Here is an 18,589-nt window from a genome sequence, read left to right on the forward strand (position 1 = left end):
CCCCCACCACCACCAGAATAGCTGCCCCATAATCAATGGACACTCCCCCTATCTCCAGATGAACCCAAACTCCAGACAACCTCCACAATAGAAGTTCTCTTGGGCTGTACCTCTGAAATCGAAATGGACTATGAACTGCTTCTGGGAATTTGCACTAAAGATAAAAGGCCACCTCCTAGTTCACTTATTGCACCACATTAGGGTTGCCATATCCTAGCTTTCCAAATCCGGGTGCCTAATTTTCATGTTATGTAAATTGGCTTGAAAATAATGTTTGAGCACAATAGTGACTGCACGTTTTGCTCCATAACTCTGCTTCTACAAGCTTAGCCTTTAAAAAAAGAAAAGAAAAAGAAAGCTGAAATCTGGGCAAATCTGGGTGGGCTATGCAATCTGGGTGGGTGAGATGCTTGAATTCCAGGTGAAACCCAGAATTTCGGGGGGCTTGGCAACTCTACACCCTATGGACTCTAGGCCAATTGGCAAGCTGAATGAATGGTACAGACTACAAAAAATGCACTGAAGAGGATTGTTTAAGGGGACTGGGCAACAAGACAGACAAGATTCCTCTGTACAACGTATTACCCTGGGTCTAGCCCAGTTGAGCTGCTTGTGGGAGAAAGACCTGCAGTTCAAGAATGAGCAAAGAGTTGCACTCTGCTTTGGTATCCAAAATCCGAGGCATCTTCTTTCCACAAACACTGCTGGAGCACTTGCCTGAAGCTCTCCATAACTGAGAGGAATACTGTCCGCCGGGAGCCCCGCCGGCCTTACCAGACCGGAGAAATCCGAGAGGCGGGCGGCCCGAGAAGCGGCCAGCCGACACGCTATCGGCCGGGCCAAGAAGCGAGAGCAGCAGCCGAGGCCGGGTCCCGGTGCGGGCGGTGAGCGAGGCGCCTCTGGGTGACGTAAGCAAAGTGCCTCGCAGGGAAGGGCGGGGCGAATGAGGAAGGAGGAAAGGGGAGGCAGGGACATTGCTGAGAGAAGCAGCCTGATATGGCTGGGCGGAGGTCCAATTAGAGGGGGCAGGAGGGATCTAAGGCAGGCTCGGCCAGTGTGAGGGACACTTGGAAGGCGAGAGGTGGAGGCCTCTTGAGAGACACCCACGGTGACTCCGAGGAGCCTGGAGGAGGAGGATTTGGGTGATCCAAACCCCTCGAAAACTCGAGGCCCAGCCTGGGGATGTGAGAAGAAGAGGTGGACAAGAGAACGGCATCCTTGGAGAAACCAGCATGGCAAATACATTTTCCTGAGAGAGATAATTTCTCTTCAAAAAGAAGAGCCATTTGTTTCTACCCACTCCCCGAGACGACTTTTCTGTTGTTGCTATTAACAGTTTTATTAAAGGCTTGAAGAAACCATAACAAAAGTAATCATTCCTATACAGCGTTGATCCCAAGATTATTATGAGCCGATTAAGGCAATGTGTCCAAGCAGACTCCGTCCGCGCTCAGCTCCCTTAAATCCCGCTCATGAACGACTTCCATATACTTCCCCGCCAACCCCCCAAAAGGCATGCTTCTTAACACATTTAAACAGTTATCATAGTTTTACATTTGAAATAAGAGTTAGGTAAATAATAATAATTTCTAAAAGTAATACAATAAAATCAATGCTAAATCTTTTTTTTTTAATTAAAGTTGATATTATCACTTGATTGAGAAATAGAAGATTCAAGCTAAAGGATAATCGTTCAGCGCTTGCGGGGGGTGTTTAGACCCGCCTCCAGTTCAAGCGAATTCGGCCTCCGCGGCGGCTTCTCTTCACCCTATTCCCATCGCTGGATAAGGCCCAGAGTACTCCCTTGTCCTCTGATTGTGCGGTCCCGTCTCGCGAGAGCTTCTGCGTTGGAGAAGGCTGGAGAGAGCACTTGGGCAGCCCACAGAGCGGAACATGCTTTACGTGCCTCGGAGAAGCCGCGTGTTGCCTGCGTAGTGTCGTCAGCGCCTGTAGGTGGGGCGCGTGCCTGGGTTGGTGTGTTCTCCGTTAGTCGGGCGGGCCGTTCCGAGGGGGATGGCGAAGACTGTGGCCTATTTTTACGATCCGGATGTAGGCAACTTTCACTATGGTGCGTGCGCGGCGTTGATGGGGGGGGGGGGGAGGCGGAGAGGAGAGGGGGGTATCATTTTCCTGGTTTGGGGTTAGGAGAGAAGATCCCAGTCAGAGGACATAGGTGGAAGAAAAGAAGCGGATCCTCCGCTGTAGGCAAGCGCTCCTAAATGCTCCACACAGCAGGGATGTTTCCTTTCTGGAAATGCCTTCTGAAAAGGAGCCTAGGCTTTCCCTTCTTGACATTTCAGCCTCTTCCCCCCGATTCTCTAACGGCGAGGGCTGCAGTCCTGTGCCCTTACCTGGAAGTAAGCCCTATAATGAACACAGCTTCTGAATAAACACGCATAGGCTTCAGATGGTAAATGACTGAAAGCCTGGCTGAGAGACACGTGCTAATCCAGATAACAAATTATGCCGAATGTGTCTGAGTTGTAGCTATCCTGTAATTTTTTAATAACCAATTCTATTGCGAGTCTAAAGTTTTGAATGCTGCCTCAACATAACATATTTATTTTAAAAAATCGATTGCACAGCATTCATCATTGGTGAAGTGCAAAGTACTATGCGTGGGGTGATGGTGGGAGAGTGAGGTAGCATTCAGTGATCTTTAGTGTGATATTAATGTGTCTGTATATCTCTGTGTTAGGTTGGTGGGTATAGGGAGGTTCATGTCACAGGTTCCCCTTATGAGTTGTAATGGTGCTGTTGCTGATTTTTTTAAAATTTCAAAGCTGTATATAGTTTTCTCATGTATAGTTAGCTGTCATGTTAGCTATAGTTAGGTGTAAAGGACATGTATAGTTAGGTGTAACCCTAAAGGACATGTATAGTTAGGTGTAAAGGACACCACAAATGTTAAAAGTGATGTATCTACATGTAATTAAGTCATGAAGCATTCCATGATAAGATAAGGTTAGACCTCTAGCTTAGATGGCTTTATAGAAAAAAGTTTAGACACATTGATGGAGGAAAAATACATCTGATTGCTGCATCTTAGCTGTGATAAATACATGGAAACTATGATTATCTGTACAAGGAGGAAACTCCTTGTACAGGAACATTTCATCTCTGAATTGGAGGCCCACAGTTCTTGGGTGGTCATCCTAAATGCTGTGGTTGCCAGAAACCTGCCCCCTTCCTTTCCTCATCCCTGACCTTGTACTATGTTCTCAGTTTGGAATTGGAAAGAAGGTGAGGATAGTTTCTACAGTGCTGGACTTTCAACAGTGTGTATTTTTCTCAGAGGGATGTGTGAGTGAAACTGAGATTTGTTTGTGGCAGGGGAGTGAAGAGTGTGATGGGAAGGGATTATGAGCCCTGTGGTGGCCTTCCCTTGATTGCAGCCTCGGTACTTGCATTGTACAAAACAACACAAATCTGTAAAATATATAAAATGAGTATGTGTAACAAGTAGTTCTGAGATAGTGTATGTGCATTGTGTGGAAATAAGGAGCACCCCCCCCCGGGGGCGTAACTATAATAGAGCAAGGGGAGACAGTTGTTTGGGAGCCCACTGCCTTGGGGGGCCCCCCCAGAAGCAAGTCACATGACTGACTCCCCCAGCCACGCACCCGCCTGGGCATCTTTCAGTTGTATTCATCCTCCGAAATTGATGTGGGTGTTAAGACCTGGAGCTACCAGAACAACATATCTTTCTACCATTAAATGACTTGCATCATCCACAATTTACCAAACGTTAAAAAAAAAATTTAGGATGATGATCTATTGTGGCACATATATCACTATGCTTTTTGTTACCACTATTCAGCCTCATTTAAGATTTCTTTACTTCATGAGCTGAGCTTCAGTGGGGGGGGGTGCATTTTAAAATCTTGTCTCTGGGCCTACTCCAACCTTGCTACACCCCTGCACCCCCCCCACCGCTGTGAACTGGAGTGAACCCAACATATAAGCTGTTGATTGCCTTGAACCTGTATCTATCTATCTATCTATCTATCTATCTATCTATCTATCTATATATTTAATTCTCTTAGCTGGCATGTGTGTTCTCCTGGATTTGGCAGCGGAAGTCTTGCGACACATTGCGAGAGTTTCCGGCCTTGGGTGAGACTTGAAGGGAAAGAAAAAATGGAGGCAGAGGCGGCGGTGGGCCACAGAATAGCCAGAGGAGGTGGTGGCGGATGGCCTCAGCTGGGTAAGGATGGCCTCAGCTGGGCGCTGGAAAGTGCCGGTGGCAGGACGGCCTGGCCTGGCCAGGCCGACTGGGGAAAGGAGGCGGCAGCGGCCTCGGCTGCCTCCTGGGAGGCAGCGGCGGTGGGACGGCCTGGCCCGTCCTGGGTAAGGAGGAGGCAGCGGCCCGCCCTGGCCGCTGGGAGCAGGAGGTAGCAACGGGACGGTCAGGCGAGAGGAGAGGAGGAGAGCTGGCGAGAGGGCAAGGGGGTGGGAGAGTGAGTGGGGCAGCCTGTGGCGAGCGTGGGGAGGGGAGAGGGAAAGAGAGGGGGAGGGAGGAGGCAAGATAGAGTGAGACAGGATGGAGTGGGGGACAGCTGGCCCCAAAGAGCACACAGATCCTTTGTGCGGTACAGCTGTTCTGAATTAAACCACTAAAAACAAAGGGCTGGTTTGGATTATATTTTCCCCATGCCGCCCCAAACTGGCGGATGTAATTAAAATAGGATGCACTAAGAGTGCACATATGCTTGCATGTTCCTGGCAATGTCCTAGCACCCTCCCAGTGTTTTCCTTTATCATTAGTGGCCAGGATCATTTGCACCAGCACTTCTGCATGTGGCCAAAATGCTAGTGTGTGGGCTGCTTTGGAGGGAAAGTTCTGAATTGGCCTCAAAGGTAGTTACCTAGTCAAAACTGGTTCAGTAATCGGGCATTCAGAAGTTTCTTCTGAGAGGGTGGTAAGGGCTTCTCTCCAGTTCAGATATATTTGGAGAAACTATATTTCCCAGTGAGCCGTCCGAAAAGGAGGAGCAAGAGAGATTGGTAGGCAGGGCCTAGGACTGATAGTCCTCCTGGTGCTCAAGTAGAGACTTGCCCTTCCACAGGTTGTCTTCCAGACAACCTCAAATGTTAATTCTTAAACAGGCTGGAAGCTTGCTGTATTCCCTTGGCATGGCCATTTTCTTCTTGTTGTCATTCATAATGAAAAGGATAGTCATCCTGTTTTCATCATGTTATATATATTCTGTTTGTAAGCACTTGTAAAAAAATAAATCTTTTTCTCAAGTGGAATAGTTCACTCCCTGTGTCAGCTTGCATTTGAGGGAGAAGAGCTAGTCTTGTGGTAAAGGTAAAGTGTGCCATTGCGGCGGAGCCACCATTGGGCGAAAGGGTTCAAAGGACCCAGCCCACCAATAGGGAGAGGCCATGGCTCAGGCTCTATAGGAGCCCAGAGCGAACTCCCCCTTCCCACGCCTGAGCTGCTGAGAGCCCGGGCGAACCCTTTGCCGGTTATTTCAGGCAGCTCCAACTGCCCAATAGAACGTATTTCCCTCCTTTCCCTCTCTGGAGGGAGAGAAAGGGGAAGACGTCCTGTTAGGCAGCCGACCCTCTCTGAAATGAAGAGCTGAGAGCCCGTTCCGGCTCTCGGCAGCCCAGGCCACGCCCCCTCACACATGACAAGGCACATGACAAGGGGGCGTGGCCTGGGCTGCTGAGAGCTGGAATGGGCTCTCAGCTCTTCATTTCAGAGAGGGTCGGCTGCCTAACAGGATGTCTTCCCATTTCTCTTCCTCCAGAGAGGGAGAGGAGGGAAATACATTCTATTGGGCAGTCGGAGCTACCTGAAATAACCTGCAAAGAGTTCGCCCGGGCTCTCGGTGGCCTGGGCATGGGAGGGGGGAGTTGGCTCTCTTGGCTCCTACAGAGCCCGAGCCACGCCCCATGTGCGTGACATAACATGCATGGGCATATTGGGGCTGCCGAGCAGGAATGGACGCAGGCCGTTGCTTGGATGGCTCCGCTCCTGTGTGCCATCGAGTCGGTGTCGACTCCTGGAGACCACTGAGCCCTGTGGTTGTCTTTAGTAGAATACAGGAGGGGTTTACCATTGCCATCTCCTGTGCAGTATGAGATGACGCCTTTTAGCATCTTCCTATATAGCTGCCCGATATAGTTGTTTCCCATAGTCTGGGAAACATACCAGCTGGGATTCGAACCGGCAACCTCTGGCTTGCTATAGTTATTTCTCCGCTGCTCCATTAGGTGGCTTGGTCTTGTGGCAGGGTCTATGCCCTTTGCTAAGTAAGCAGGGTCTGCTTTGCTTTGCAGGGTCTGCCTTGGTTTCCTATGAATGGGAGACTACATGTTTGAGCATTGTAAGATATTCCCCTTAGGGATGGAGCCTCTCTGGAAAGAGTGTCGGTATGCTTTTATGCAGGCGGTTCCAAGTTCCGTGCTTGGCATCTCCAAGATAGGGCTGAGGGAGATTTCTGCTGCCAGTCTGTGAAAACATTACTGAACTAAATGGACCAATTGTCTGACTCTGTTTGCTTCCTACAATACTGGCGAAGGGGGTGTTGCTGCCATTGCAATGTGGACCTGCCAGCCAGCGAGTGCGTAATCATTTTATAGCATTACGCTGCACACAAGAGTTCTAAGTTCAAAATGTCTACCTTGGTTACTGAACCGCTGTTTAAAATGGTTTTTAAAAGTTAGTGGCTAACATATAGCTGTGGGCTGTGTGCTGCACCTCAGAGCTGATCACACCCACTGTGGCGGTGGCGAGTGCTTCTGATGGGGTGTGGCCGCCGCCATCGGAATGTGGAGGCTGGAGGTGGCCTATAGCCACCAGATGAGTAAGCCTTGATAGACCTGTTCTCCATGAATTTGGCTAAGCCCCTTTTAAAGCCATCCAATATAGTGGCCATCACCACATCCCGTGGCAGAGAATTCTATAGATTGATAATGTGCTGTGTGAAAAAGTACTTCCTTTTGTTGGTCCTAAATTTCCCAGCCTTCAGTTTCATGGGATGGCCCCTGGTTCTGGTGTTGTGAGAGAGGGAGAAAAATTTCTCTCTGTCCACTCTCTCTACTCCATGAATAATTTTGTAAGCCTCTCTCATGTCCCCCCTATAGTTGTCTCTTTTCCAAACTAAAAAGCCCCAGATGCTGTAGCCTTGCCTCATAAAACCTTGCCCCAGTCCCCTGATCATCGTGGTTGCCCTCTTCTGCACCTTTCCCAGTTCTACAATGTCCTTCTTAAGGTACAGTGACCAGAACTGCACACAGTATTCCAAGTGTGGATACACCATAGATTTGTATAAGGGCATTATAATGTGAGCATTTTTATTTTCATTCCCCTTCCTAATGATCCCTAGCATGGAATTGGCCTTTTTCACAGCTGCCGCACACTGAGTTGACACTTTCAACCAGTTGTCCACCACAACCCCAAGATTTCTCTTCTGGTCATTCATTCACTGTTCAGACCCCATCAGCATATATAAGTTGGATTTTTTTTTTTAAACTCAGTATCCACATGGCTCTGTGGTCACTAGGAGTCGACACTGACTCAACGGCACAATCTTTCCTTTTTTATCCATCACTTTACACTTGCTTACACTGAACTGTGTTTGCCATTTTGTTGCCCATTCACCCAGTTTGGAGGGATCTTTTTGGAGCTCCTCACAATCTGTTTTGGATTTCACTACCCTAAATAGCTTGGTGTCATCTGCAAATTTGGCCACTTCACTGCTTACCTCAACTTCTAGATTATTTATGAACAAGTTAAAGAGCACTGGTCCCGGTCCAGATCCTTGGGGGACCCTACTTTTTCCCTCCATTGTGGAAACTGTCCATTTATTTCTACCTTCTGTTTCCTGTTCTTCAACCAGTTACCAATCCACACATGAACTTGTCCCCTTATCCAAGACTGCTAAGTTTACTCAAGAGCCTTGGGTGGGGAAATTTTGCAAAAGATTTTTGGAAGTCCAAGTATACTATGTCAGCTTTATCCACATGCCTGTTGACACTCTCAAAGAACTCCAAAAGGTTAGTGAGGCAAGACTTTCCCTTGCAAAAGCCTTGCAAGCTCTCTTTCAGCAAGGCCTGTTCTTCTATTTGTCCTTAAGGAAGCTTTCTATCAATTTGTCCGCCACAGAAGTTAAGCTAACTGGCCTGTAACTTCCCAGATCCCCGTGGATCCCTTTTTGAAAATCGGAATTACATTTCCAGTCCTCTGGTACAGTGCCTGATTGTAGGGACAAGTTACATATTTTTACTAGGAAACCAGCAATTTCACATTTTGAGTTCCCTCAGAATTCTCGGGTGGATGCCATCTGGCCCTGGCGATTTGTTAATTTTTAGTTTTTCAAGACAGTTTAGAACATCCTCTCTTGTTGCCTCAAATTGGCCCAGTTCTTCAGCCTCCAAGCCTAAAAAGCTCAGTTCTGCACTCTGGAGTGGGTATATAGTCAGTATCCTCCACCATGAAGATGCAAAGAACTCATTCAGCTTTTCTGCAATCTCCTTTTCCTCCTTAATAATCCCTTTCACTCCGTCATCATATAAGGGTCCAACTGCCTCAGTGGAAGGACTTCTGCTTCTGATATATCTAAATACGTTTCTGTTATTCCCCTTGACACCTCTAGCACTGGTCCCTCTAATTTTTTTCATCTCTGTGCGGAATGAGTTTTATTCTGGGTGGCAGTATCATGGCAGTGTGTGCACACCTGCATTCAGAATGGGGCCTTCCTTATTCAACCTGAGAGGGATCTAGAATGAACTGAGCGGACATCCAAAAACTTGTGAGCGTGTGCACGCCTTAAAGGGAACAGTCTACTGTTGGACTGCTGCAATGTGCTCTACATGGGGCTGCCCTTGAAGACTGTTCAGAAGCTTCAGCTGGTTCAGAATGCTGCCGCAAGGATGCTCGTGTGTACAAGTCACTTCACGAGTATTACACCCATCCTGTGTCAGCTTCATTGGCTACTGGTCCACTTCCGGGCTAGATTCAAGGTGCTGGTATTGACCTTTAAAGCCCTACACAGCTTGGGGCTGGGGTACCTGTCGGATCACATTTGCCCATATGAATCTGCCAGGGCCCTCCGCTCTTCATCTCAGGCCCTGCTCATGACCCCACCACTAACAGAGATCCGGTTGGTGGGGTCTAGAGACAGGGCCTTTTCAGTTGTGGCCCCTCAGCTTTGGGACGCCCTCCCTGAAGATCTTCGCCATGCTCCCTCCCTCAGTGTTTATAAAGAGCATCTTAAAACATACCTTTTAAAGGAGGCTGTTTAATGCTCCATTATTATTTTGTTATATCTGGTAGATTCTTTAGCTTTTTATAATTTTCAGTTTTAATTTGAATCTAAGTTAATTTTATTACTTTTATTATATCTATCTATCTTATTGTTGTGAGCCACCCCAAGCAGTAGTGCACTGGAGGAGCAGGGTATAAATATTTTAAATAAATAAATGGTGACCTCTAGCTGTACAGGTGAAACTCGGAAAATTAGAATATCGTGCAAAAGTCCATTAATTTCAGTAATGCAAATTAAAAGGTGAAACTGATATATGAGACAGACGCATTACATGCAAAGCGAGATAAGCCAAGCCTTAATTTGTTATAATTGTGATGATCATGGCGTACAGCTCATGAAAACCCCAAATCCACAATCCCAGAAAATTAGAATATTACATGGAACCAAGAAGACAAGGATTGTAGAATAGAACAATATCGGACCTCTGAAAAGTATAAGCATGCATATGTATTCAGTACTTGGTTTGGGCCCCTTTTGCAGCAATTACTGCCTCAATGCGGCGTGGCATGGATGCTATCAGCCTGTGGCACTGATGAGGTATTATGGAAGACCAGGATGCTTCATTAGCGGCCTTCAGCTCTTCTGCATTGTTTGGTCTCATGTCTCTCATCCTTCTCTTGGCAATGCCCCATAGATTCTCTATGGGATCAGGTCAGGCGAGTTTGCTGGCCAATCAAGCACAGTACACTGTATACTTTTCAGAGGTTCGCTATTGTTCTATTCTACAATCCTTGTCTTCTTGGTTCCATGTAATATTCTAATTTTCTGAGATTGTGGATTTGGGGTTTTCATGAGCTGTACGCCATGATCATCACAATTATAACAAATTAAGGCTTGACTTATCTCGCTTTGCATGTAATTGTCTGTCTCATATCAGTTTCACCTTTTAATTTGCATTACTGAAATTAATGGACTTTTGCACAATATTCTAATTTTCCGAGTTTCACCTGTATGCTCCTCAAACTCTCTTTTTGCATCCCTTATTGTCTCTTTGCATTTCTTTTGCCAGAGTTTATGTTCCTTTCTGTTCTCTTCATTTGGGCAGGACTTCCATTTTCTTCTTCCCTTTTATAGCTTCCCTGACTCTACTTCTTAGCCACGCTGGCATCCTCCTGACAAGGAAAGTATCTTTCCTCCTTCTTGGTATACATTCTGACTGAGCTTCTATTCTTGTGGTTTTGAATAACTTCCATGCTTTCTGGAGTGATTTGAGCCTCATGACTATTTTTGAGCCTCTTCTGAAGTCCAGTGTATCTGTTTGACTTCCTTCACAATGCTTCACTCGCATATAAGTGGAATTGGGTCACAAACTGGTCACTGTTCCTCAGTGGTTCTACCATTCTAACATCACGCATCAGGTCTTGGGCACCACTCAGGATTAAGTCCAAGATCGCCTTCTCGCTGGTTGGTTCCGTGATCAACTGTTCTAAAGCACAGTCGTTTAGCATGTCTAGCAATCTGGCTCCTCTGTCAATACCCACACATAGGAAGAACATAGGAAGTTGCTATATTCTGAGTCAGACCATTGTTCCATCTAGCTCAGTATTATCTACACAGACTGGCAACAGCTTCTCCAAGGTTGCAGGCAGGAATCTCAGCGCTATCTTGGAGATTCCAGAGAGGGAACTTGGAACCTTCTGCATGCAAGCATGCTCTTCCCAGAATTTGCCCAGTCTATTTGAGGGTAATTGAAGTTGCCCGTTATTACAGCTCTGTCTCGCCAACTCCAGGTCACTCTGTGTTTTGATCCGGAGGGCGTTTGCACATCCCTCGTAACACATTTTCTTTCAGCCTTCATATTGTCACCCATAATGATTCTGTGGAGGACTCTGGTCCTCCTGGGTTTTCTAGCTTGTGGGATCCAATCCCTTCTTTAGTATACAGTGCTACTCCACCCCCAATCTGCCCCTCCCTGTCCTCTCTGTAGAGTTTGTACCCAGGAATAAGTGTCCCACCGGTTCTCACCATCTACCAGGTTTCCATTATGCCCACTATATCTGTTTTTATTAGCAAACAAGCACTCCAGCTTGCCCATCTTGGCTTGGAGGCTTCTGGCATTGGTATATAAACACTTGTACACCAAGTCGCTTACCTGATGTGGTGGTGTGCTATCTGCCTTAGTGTCATTTGTCCTTTTTGATCAGCTGTCTATCTGCTCTACTCCTGATTCTACTCTGTCCCCTTCTGGTTTATCCGAAACTTCTGTGCCCTTGCAGGGGATTTTGATTGCCAAACCAGATATCACCCAGTTACTGTCAGCAAGCTTAAAAGCTGCTTTTTCATTTTAAGCACTAGCAGTCTGATTCCATCTTGGTTCAAGTGGAGCCTGTCCCTTTTGTACAGGCTTTGCCTGCCCCAAAATCTATCCCAGTGCCTAACAGATCTAAATCCCTCCTCCCAGCACCACTGTCTCATTCATGCATTGAGACTCCTTAGCTCTGCCTGTCTCGCTGGCCCTGTTCGTGGAACACGTAGTAAGCACTTCAGAGAACACTACCCTGGGGGTCCTGGATTTCAGTATGCTACCTTGCAGCCTAAATTGGGCTTCCAGGACCTCCCAATTGCATTTCCCAAAATTGCTGGTGCCGACGTGCACCACAACAACTGACTCCTCCCCAGCACTGCTCAACAGCCTATCTAGGTACCTACCTTCTCCTCACCAGGCAGGCAAGTCACTGTGTGGTCACAAACCCATCTCTATGCGTCTAACAATCGAATCTTCCACTACTGGGAGGCTTCCAACCCCTGGAGGAGTATCCTCTGTGAAAGAGGATATGGGCGCATCACCCAAGGAAAGGGTCACTTCTAATGGAGCATTCCCCTCTTCCTCCATTTGTCCTCCTTCCCTGAGACCTTCATTCTCCATGACAGCCGAGCAGCTGTCAGCCTGGGAGTGGGATGCCTCTATCAAGTCCCTGAGGGTCTCGCCCACATACCTCTGCCAGCCTGAGCTTCTCCAGATCAGCCACCTTAGCTTTGAGCGAACAAACCTGTTCCCTGTGAGCCAGGAGCTCTTGCACCAAACGCACACCCACGACTTCTGCCCCTCAGATAGATAGTCATACATGTGACATTCTGTGCAATACACGGGGAAGCAGCCCCTCCCCTGCTGGCCTTCTACCTTCATAACTGGTTTTACTGGCTATTTAGAATATGTAGGGTTTGTTTACTTGAAGCTAGGTCTTTGCTGCAGGTGTTGGCTAAGTAAAGCTTTTCAGCACTTTCCTCCAAGGAAATTTTAAAAAGTTAAAAGTTAAAGAGTTAAAAGCTTTTTCCACGTATGGGGAGGGCATCCTTCACACGATGGGTTGTCAGTCACTGCATGCTCTGAGACAGGGCCAATAGGATTTGAGCACGATCGTTACTCCCCCTGCCGAGCCCTAGCTTACCCAGTTCTGGTCCTGTCTTCGCTCTGTGACAGTACTACTTTTTCCTTCTCTCCATTCTGCTGTGTGCAAGGGGGGGAAAGGAGTTGTTGGCGACAGATACGGTCGGTGGTTTTGTCGGTTCTCTGTTATTGTGTGTGTTTTTTCCGTTTTGTAGTTGCCTAGTCAATTTCACCCTTTTCCCCTCCTTGTTCGTTCTTCTGTCAGTTTCTCTTCCACCACCGTTTGCAGTCAGAGCCATGGAAGTCGCACATACGGGCGACATGTTGCGGGGTTCCCTCTCTGAAGGACCCCTCTCGGATGCCCCAATTCAAAAGTCCCCAATAGTCCCTTCGGGGGCTGGGGAAAGTGCAAAAACGGCCGATGCGGGCATAATTCCGGCTGAAAGTGCTCCTACTATTGTGAAGGTGCTTACCAAGAAGAAAGTGCTTACGGGCACGGGCCATTCTAAAGCACTCAAAAAATCAAAGCACTTGGGGGCGGAGAGCACAAAGCCTAAAAAGAAGAAGAAAGCTAAGGCTTCTCTCTTATCTAAGGCGCCCGTGAGTGAAAGGCTCCAGATGAAGGCGGTGAGAGAGCGACAGCCGGGAAAGGAGGCAACGGCTCTTCCCGCTCAAATAGCGCCCGCCATTTTAGAGCACTTAAATCCGTCCGCGGCTTCTCAGAGCTCGATCGGATCGGTTGCTGGGGCTTTTGCTGGGGCATTGCTGCCCGTTGTACAGGCGACGGGGGAGCCGGCCGTGATCTCCCCCACCTTGTCGGCCCGATCGGAACCGCTCCAGCCTCAGTCGTCTGCGGTGAGTGTTTTGGCGGGAGAACCGCTGACGGGCGCTGTGGGCCCTAGCGGGGAGTTGCTATCAGCAAAAGAAATTGCTTGGCTTACTGCCTTTGTTCAAAAGAATTGCCTCGCGGTGGTGTCTCCTCTCTTGAACCAGCAAGGCAGTCTTAATGCCTCAGTGCCTCTGATCAGGTCTGATGTCCCGGGTGGCTCAACAAATCCTGTGGCTTGCAGTGCTGCTCAGACGGAGGGACAAAATAATATGGTGGGCGCCAATATACAACGGTCCCAACCACGCAGGGGCAGACGCCCATCTTTTTCCTCCTCACCGGACTCCAGTCCAGTCAGGCAGTCCATCCCTGTGGGAGAAAGGGTATGGCTGGCTAGAAATGCCAGAAAGCGACGCCAGGGGAGAATTTCTCAAGTTTATTCCTCTGGGGGGGAGGACTCTCCTGTTATGAAAAGAACATGTACACGATCTAATGTTGCAGCCCCTTTGATAGAGGGGCCACAAGGGGATCAAGGGGTTCCCATTTCCACGTCAGGCGCTCCTGCCAGTCGACCTCGGGGTCCGAGTTCGAGTTCTGACGAATCGGAAAAGGAGGAGGGTGAGTTGTCTGATGAACAGACTCCATCAGAAACTCCCTCCTCAGCACGGTTGTTTTCCCTTAACGAGTTTGAGATTCTTTTGGCTAAGGCTAAAAGAGCAATTAAAGATGTTTCTAATGACTCCAGCCCTCAGCCGGTACCCGGGCTAGATCAGGAAGTCTTCCCATCCACTTCCACCTCCCCAGCCACAGTCCCCTTCCCATCCCTGTTCAGGGAAGTAATGTTGGCAGAATGGGGGATCCCTATGGCATCTAAACCTTCCTTAAGTTTTCCTAAAAAATTGTATACTCTTCCTTCTGATATTATGTCCCTCATAGCCGTTCCAGTGGTTGATGCTCCGGTTGCGCAATTGGTGACTGGAGCATTGGTCAATAAAGAAGGTGAGGAATTCCTCAAGTCACCAGAGGAGAAGAAAACGGATCATCTCCTGAAAAAAGCGCACGAAGCCTCGGCGACCATCATCCGGGCAGCCTCCACTAACTCCATATTTGCAAGGGCGACAATTCTCTGGACAAAGGAGTTGGCAAAACTGGTACCTCCAGAACTCACAAAACTGCGTCAGGGCCTGAATAAAATTGCAAGGGCTTCTGCCCTAATGGCGGACTCTAGCCTGGATTGCTTGCAACATGCTTCCAGAGCTATGGCGGCCAATGTAGCGGTTCGTAGGGGTCTCTGGTTGCGACACTGGAATGTCGACTCTAAATCAAAGGCAGCTTTGGCGGCCACCCCCTTTCGTGGTGTGAAGTTGTTTGGGGAGGCCTTGGAACCAGTGTTGGTAGAGACACGTGATAAAAAGAAAGCCATGCCTATGGGTCGGGGGAGGCCCTTTCGAGGGGGGACAAATTTTCAACATTCCTTTCGTCCCTTTAGGTCCTTTGGAAGATCAGGATCTGCTGGCTTTAGAGACAATTTCAGAGACAGAGATTTCAGAGGGAACCAGTATAGGTCCACCTGGCGCCAGTCCTGGAACCCAAGATCCAGGGGATCAAACAAACGTGGAGCTTCCTTTGCCGCTGGACAAGATCGTCGCGCCCGTAAACAATGACTACTGTCAGGTAGGAGGCAGGTTGAGTGCCTTTGCCACAGTTTGGGGGGACACGACCACGGACTCCTGGGTCCTTCACACCGTTTCTCAGGGGTACCGCATAGACTTCATGTCTGCGCCCCCAGACTTTTTCTACATCACGCCTCTTTCCAAAAACCCCGTGAAGAGAAAGTTGATGCAGGATGCCATCCAACATCTATTGGACATTCGGGCCGTGGAACCGGTTCCTGCACAGCAGACCTTCAAAGGGGTTTTCTCCCTCCTTTTCCTGGTCCCAAAAAAGGACGATTCTTGGAGGGCGATCTTAAATTTGAAGCGGCTGAATCGGTACGTGAGGAAAAGGCATTTCAGGATGGAGTCCCTCCGATCCATCAAGGCAGCGGTTCTGCCAGGGGACTGGTTGGCCTCGTTAGATTTGTCAGAGGCATATCTTCACGTACCAATTCATCCGGATTATCGACGTTTCCTCCGGTTTTCATACAACGGCCGCTCCTATCAGTACAAGGCCCTACCCTTCGGCCTTTCCACGGCGCCGAGGGTATTTACCAAATTGATGGTGGCGGTCATCGCCCATGCCAGGTTACAGGGCATCCATGCCTATCCTTATTTAGACGATGTTTTACTGCGGGCAATTTCGGAGGAGGAGGCCGAGGCGAGTGTCTGTCGTGCAGTCAGTATCCTTCAGAATCACGGGTTTCTCATCAATGCCACCAAGAGTCATCTGCGTCCTACTCAGGTCCTCGTTCATCTCGGTGTATTGTTCGACACCAAGACAGCGGTCGTTCGCCTACCCAAAGAAAGGAGGCAAAAGATCGCAACGACGGTCATTTCACTGGTGCACAGGAAGAAGGTCCCACTCCTTTGCCTGGCTCAGCTCCTGGGCATGATGGTGGCTTGTTTCGACTGCGTGCCCTGGTCAAGATGGCATTCCAGGCCTCTGCAGTGGCTTCTTCTGCCTCACCAGGAGGACATTATGGACAGACGGAACATCTGGGTCAAACTGACCTCAAGAGTTCGGCATTCCCTTCGGTGGTGGACCTCGTCGGCCATGCTACGGGGCCTTCCCTTGGAGCTAATGCAGAGATCTGTAGTCACGACGGACGCCAGCAGGTTCGGTTGGGGGGCCCACTACCTCGATCTGCAGGCCCAAGGAATATGGGCTCAGGAGGAACTCTGCCACAATATAAATTGGCTGGAACTGAGGGCCGTCCGCTTGGCTCTGTTGAAGTTCCAAGATCACCTCGAGGGCAAGGATGTACTAATCCGCACAGACAACATTACCACGAAAGCTCATTTGAACCATCAAGGAGGAACGAGGTCACGAACGCTAATGCTAGAGTCGGATGTGCTGTTCAGCTGGGCGGAACTCCACCTGCGCTCAATAGCAGCAGAACACCTGGCGGGTCAGTCGAATATCCTGGCAGACTGGCTGAGCAGACAGTATCTGGATCCGGGGGAATGGTCGCTCCACCAGGAGGTGTTCAAGCAGGTCTCCAGGATGTGGGGCCCCCCAGTCTTGGACCTCTTCGCTTCCCGTTCAAACAGCAAACTTCCACGGTTCTTCTCTCGACACTTTTGCCCTCAGGCGGAACAGGTGGACGCCCTGACGTCCAGATGGCCTCGCGGTGTACTCCTTTACGCCTTCCCCCCGCTGACTATACTACGCAGAGTCATCAGGAAGCTGATGTCCGAGAGAGCGGAGGTTATTCTTATAGCCCCATTCTGGCCAAGACGTCCGTGGTTTTCGGATCTATTGGCCCTGTCAGTGCGGAAACCATGGGCCCTGCCCAGCAGACCAGATCTTCTCAATCAGGGGCCACTGCTACATCCGGATCCTGTTTGGCTCCGCCTTCACGCGTGGAGATTGAGCGCCGGGTGTTAGAAGAGAAGGGATACCCTGAGCCAGTCCAACAAACTATTTTGGCGGCGAGGCGTCACTCCACTAAGCGTATCTATCAGATGACATGGAACACCTTCTGTGCCTGGTCACGTAAGGAGGGTCTTGATCCGACGCAGGCGGGGGTGTCGTCTGTGCTTAGTTTTTTGCAGGCAGGAATTGCCAAAGGTCTCCGCCCAGGTACTCTTCGACGTCAGATCTCTGCGCTATCATCAGTTCTGAGCCTTGGCAGCACAGACTCAAATTCGCTCCATCCCGACATTCGGAGATTCTTGAGAGGAGCAGTCAACCTTAATCCCCCTCCGGTTCCCAGGTTTCCTTCGTGGGACTTGGATAAGGTTCTTCAGGCGCTCACGAAGGATCCCTTCGAACCGCTTCGTAAGATCTCTCTAAGGTTGATGACCTTTAAGGTTCTTTTTCTGGTCGCGATAACATCTGCCAGGAGGGTTTCGGAGCTCGCCGCCCTATCGGCTCGTAACGAGCTATGTGTGTTTCAAAAAGAGGCTGTCGTAATGAAGTTGGACCCCACCTTTCTTCCCAAGGTGAACTCTGTATTCCATAGGGCACAAGAAATCGTATTACCATCTTTTTGTCCAAAGCCTCTCCATCCAAAAGAACATCTTTGGCATTCGCTGGATGTACGTAGGGCACTCCGTATTTATCTTAAACGGACCAAACCATTTAGGAAGTCTGATTCCCTTTTTGTTTGCTTCTTGCCTTCTAAGTTAGGTTTCAAGGCTTCTAAGGATGCTTTAGCGCGGTGGATAAGAACCACTATTGCGTTGGCATATGAGTCCCTACATCTGCCCATACCTTCTGGAATCACGGCGCATTCAACTAGGAGTGCTTCGGCATCGGCAGCCTTCTCGGCTAGGGTACCGGTGGAAGACATCTGTAAAGCAGCAGCATGGTCTTCCTCGTCACCCTTCGTGAAACATTACAAGATTCCCTCATTTCATCAACCGCTGGCAGCTCTGGGACGCACGGTCCTACAAAAGGTGTTGGAGGTCTAGCCGGGGGAAACCTTGGCATCCGTTACCCTCCCACACACATTTAGCTTGGATATGTCCCATCGTGTGAAGGATGCCCTCCCCATACGTGGAAAAAGAAACATTGGTAGACTTACCGTGAAGGGTTCTTTTTCAAGTATGGGGAGGGCATCCGGCCCGCCCTCGGATGCTTGGGTGGGGAGTTTTTCGGGGTGGCGGCACAACTCCTAGGGTGCATAGAATCAATCTATCACTTTTTCTTCCTCTCAGACTTGTTTTTCCTGAAGGGCCATTATGGGCCTTGGCTTTGTTTACCTTTCTACCTTGTCTACTTCCTTCTGAGTTATAGAGACTGCTGATCGCTCTACAGACCAGAACTGGGTAAGCTAGGGCTCGGCAGGGGGAGTAACGATCGTGCTCAAATCCTATTGGCCCTGTCTCAGAGCATGCAGTGACTGACAACCCATCGTGTGAAGGATGCCCTCCCCATACTTGAAAAAGAACCCTTCACGGTAAGTCTACCAATGTTTCTTTCAGTTAAAACCTTACCCAACAATATCATTGGTATTATAAATCCATTTTGGAAATTATTAGCCTCAAC

At 48.9% G+C, this 18,589-nt stretch overlaps 1 protein-coding gene across 3 annotated transcripts in view; it reads left to right on the forward strand.

The window, feature by feature from the left end:
- The first annotated feature begins 1,908 nt into the window (after positions 1-1,908).
- The window catches only part of HDAC3 (histone deacetylase 3), a 29,519-nt gene continuing 12,838 nt past the window's right edge, over positions 1,909-18,589 (forward strand). The window contains exon 1 of one of the 3 annotated variants that reach the window (XM_053247804.1): positions 1,909-2,068. In XM_053247804.1, the coding sequence (XP_053103779.1) occupies positions 2,014-2,068 (55 nt within the window). In that variant the 5' untranslated portion in view covers positions 1,909-2,013. Of the gene's footprint in view, positions 2,069-2,185; positions 2,206-2,234; positions 2,358-18,589 lie in introns of those variants that run through there. The other 2 variants (XM_053247805.1, XM_053247803.1) reach the window with 2 other exon arrangements.

This window comes from Hemicordylus capensis, chromosome 4, assembly GCF_027244095.1.
Source record: "Hemicordylus capensis ecotype Gifberg chromosome 4, rHemCap1.1.pri, whole genome shotgun sequence".
NCBI classification, from domain to species: domain Eukaryota; kingdom Metazoa; phylum Chordata; class Lepidosauria; order Squamata; family Cordylidae; genus Hemicordylus; species Hemicordylus capensis.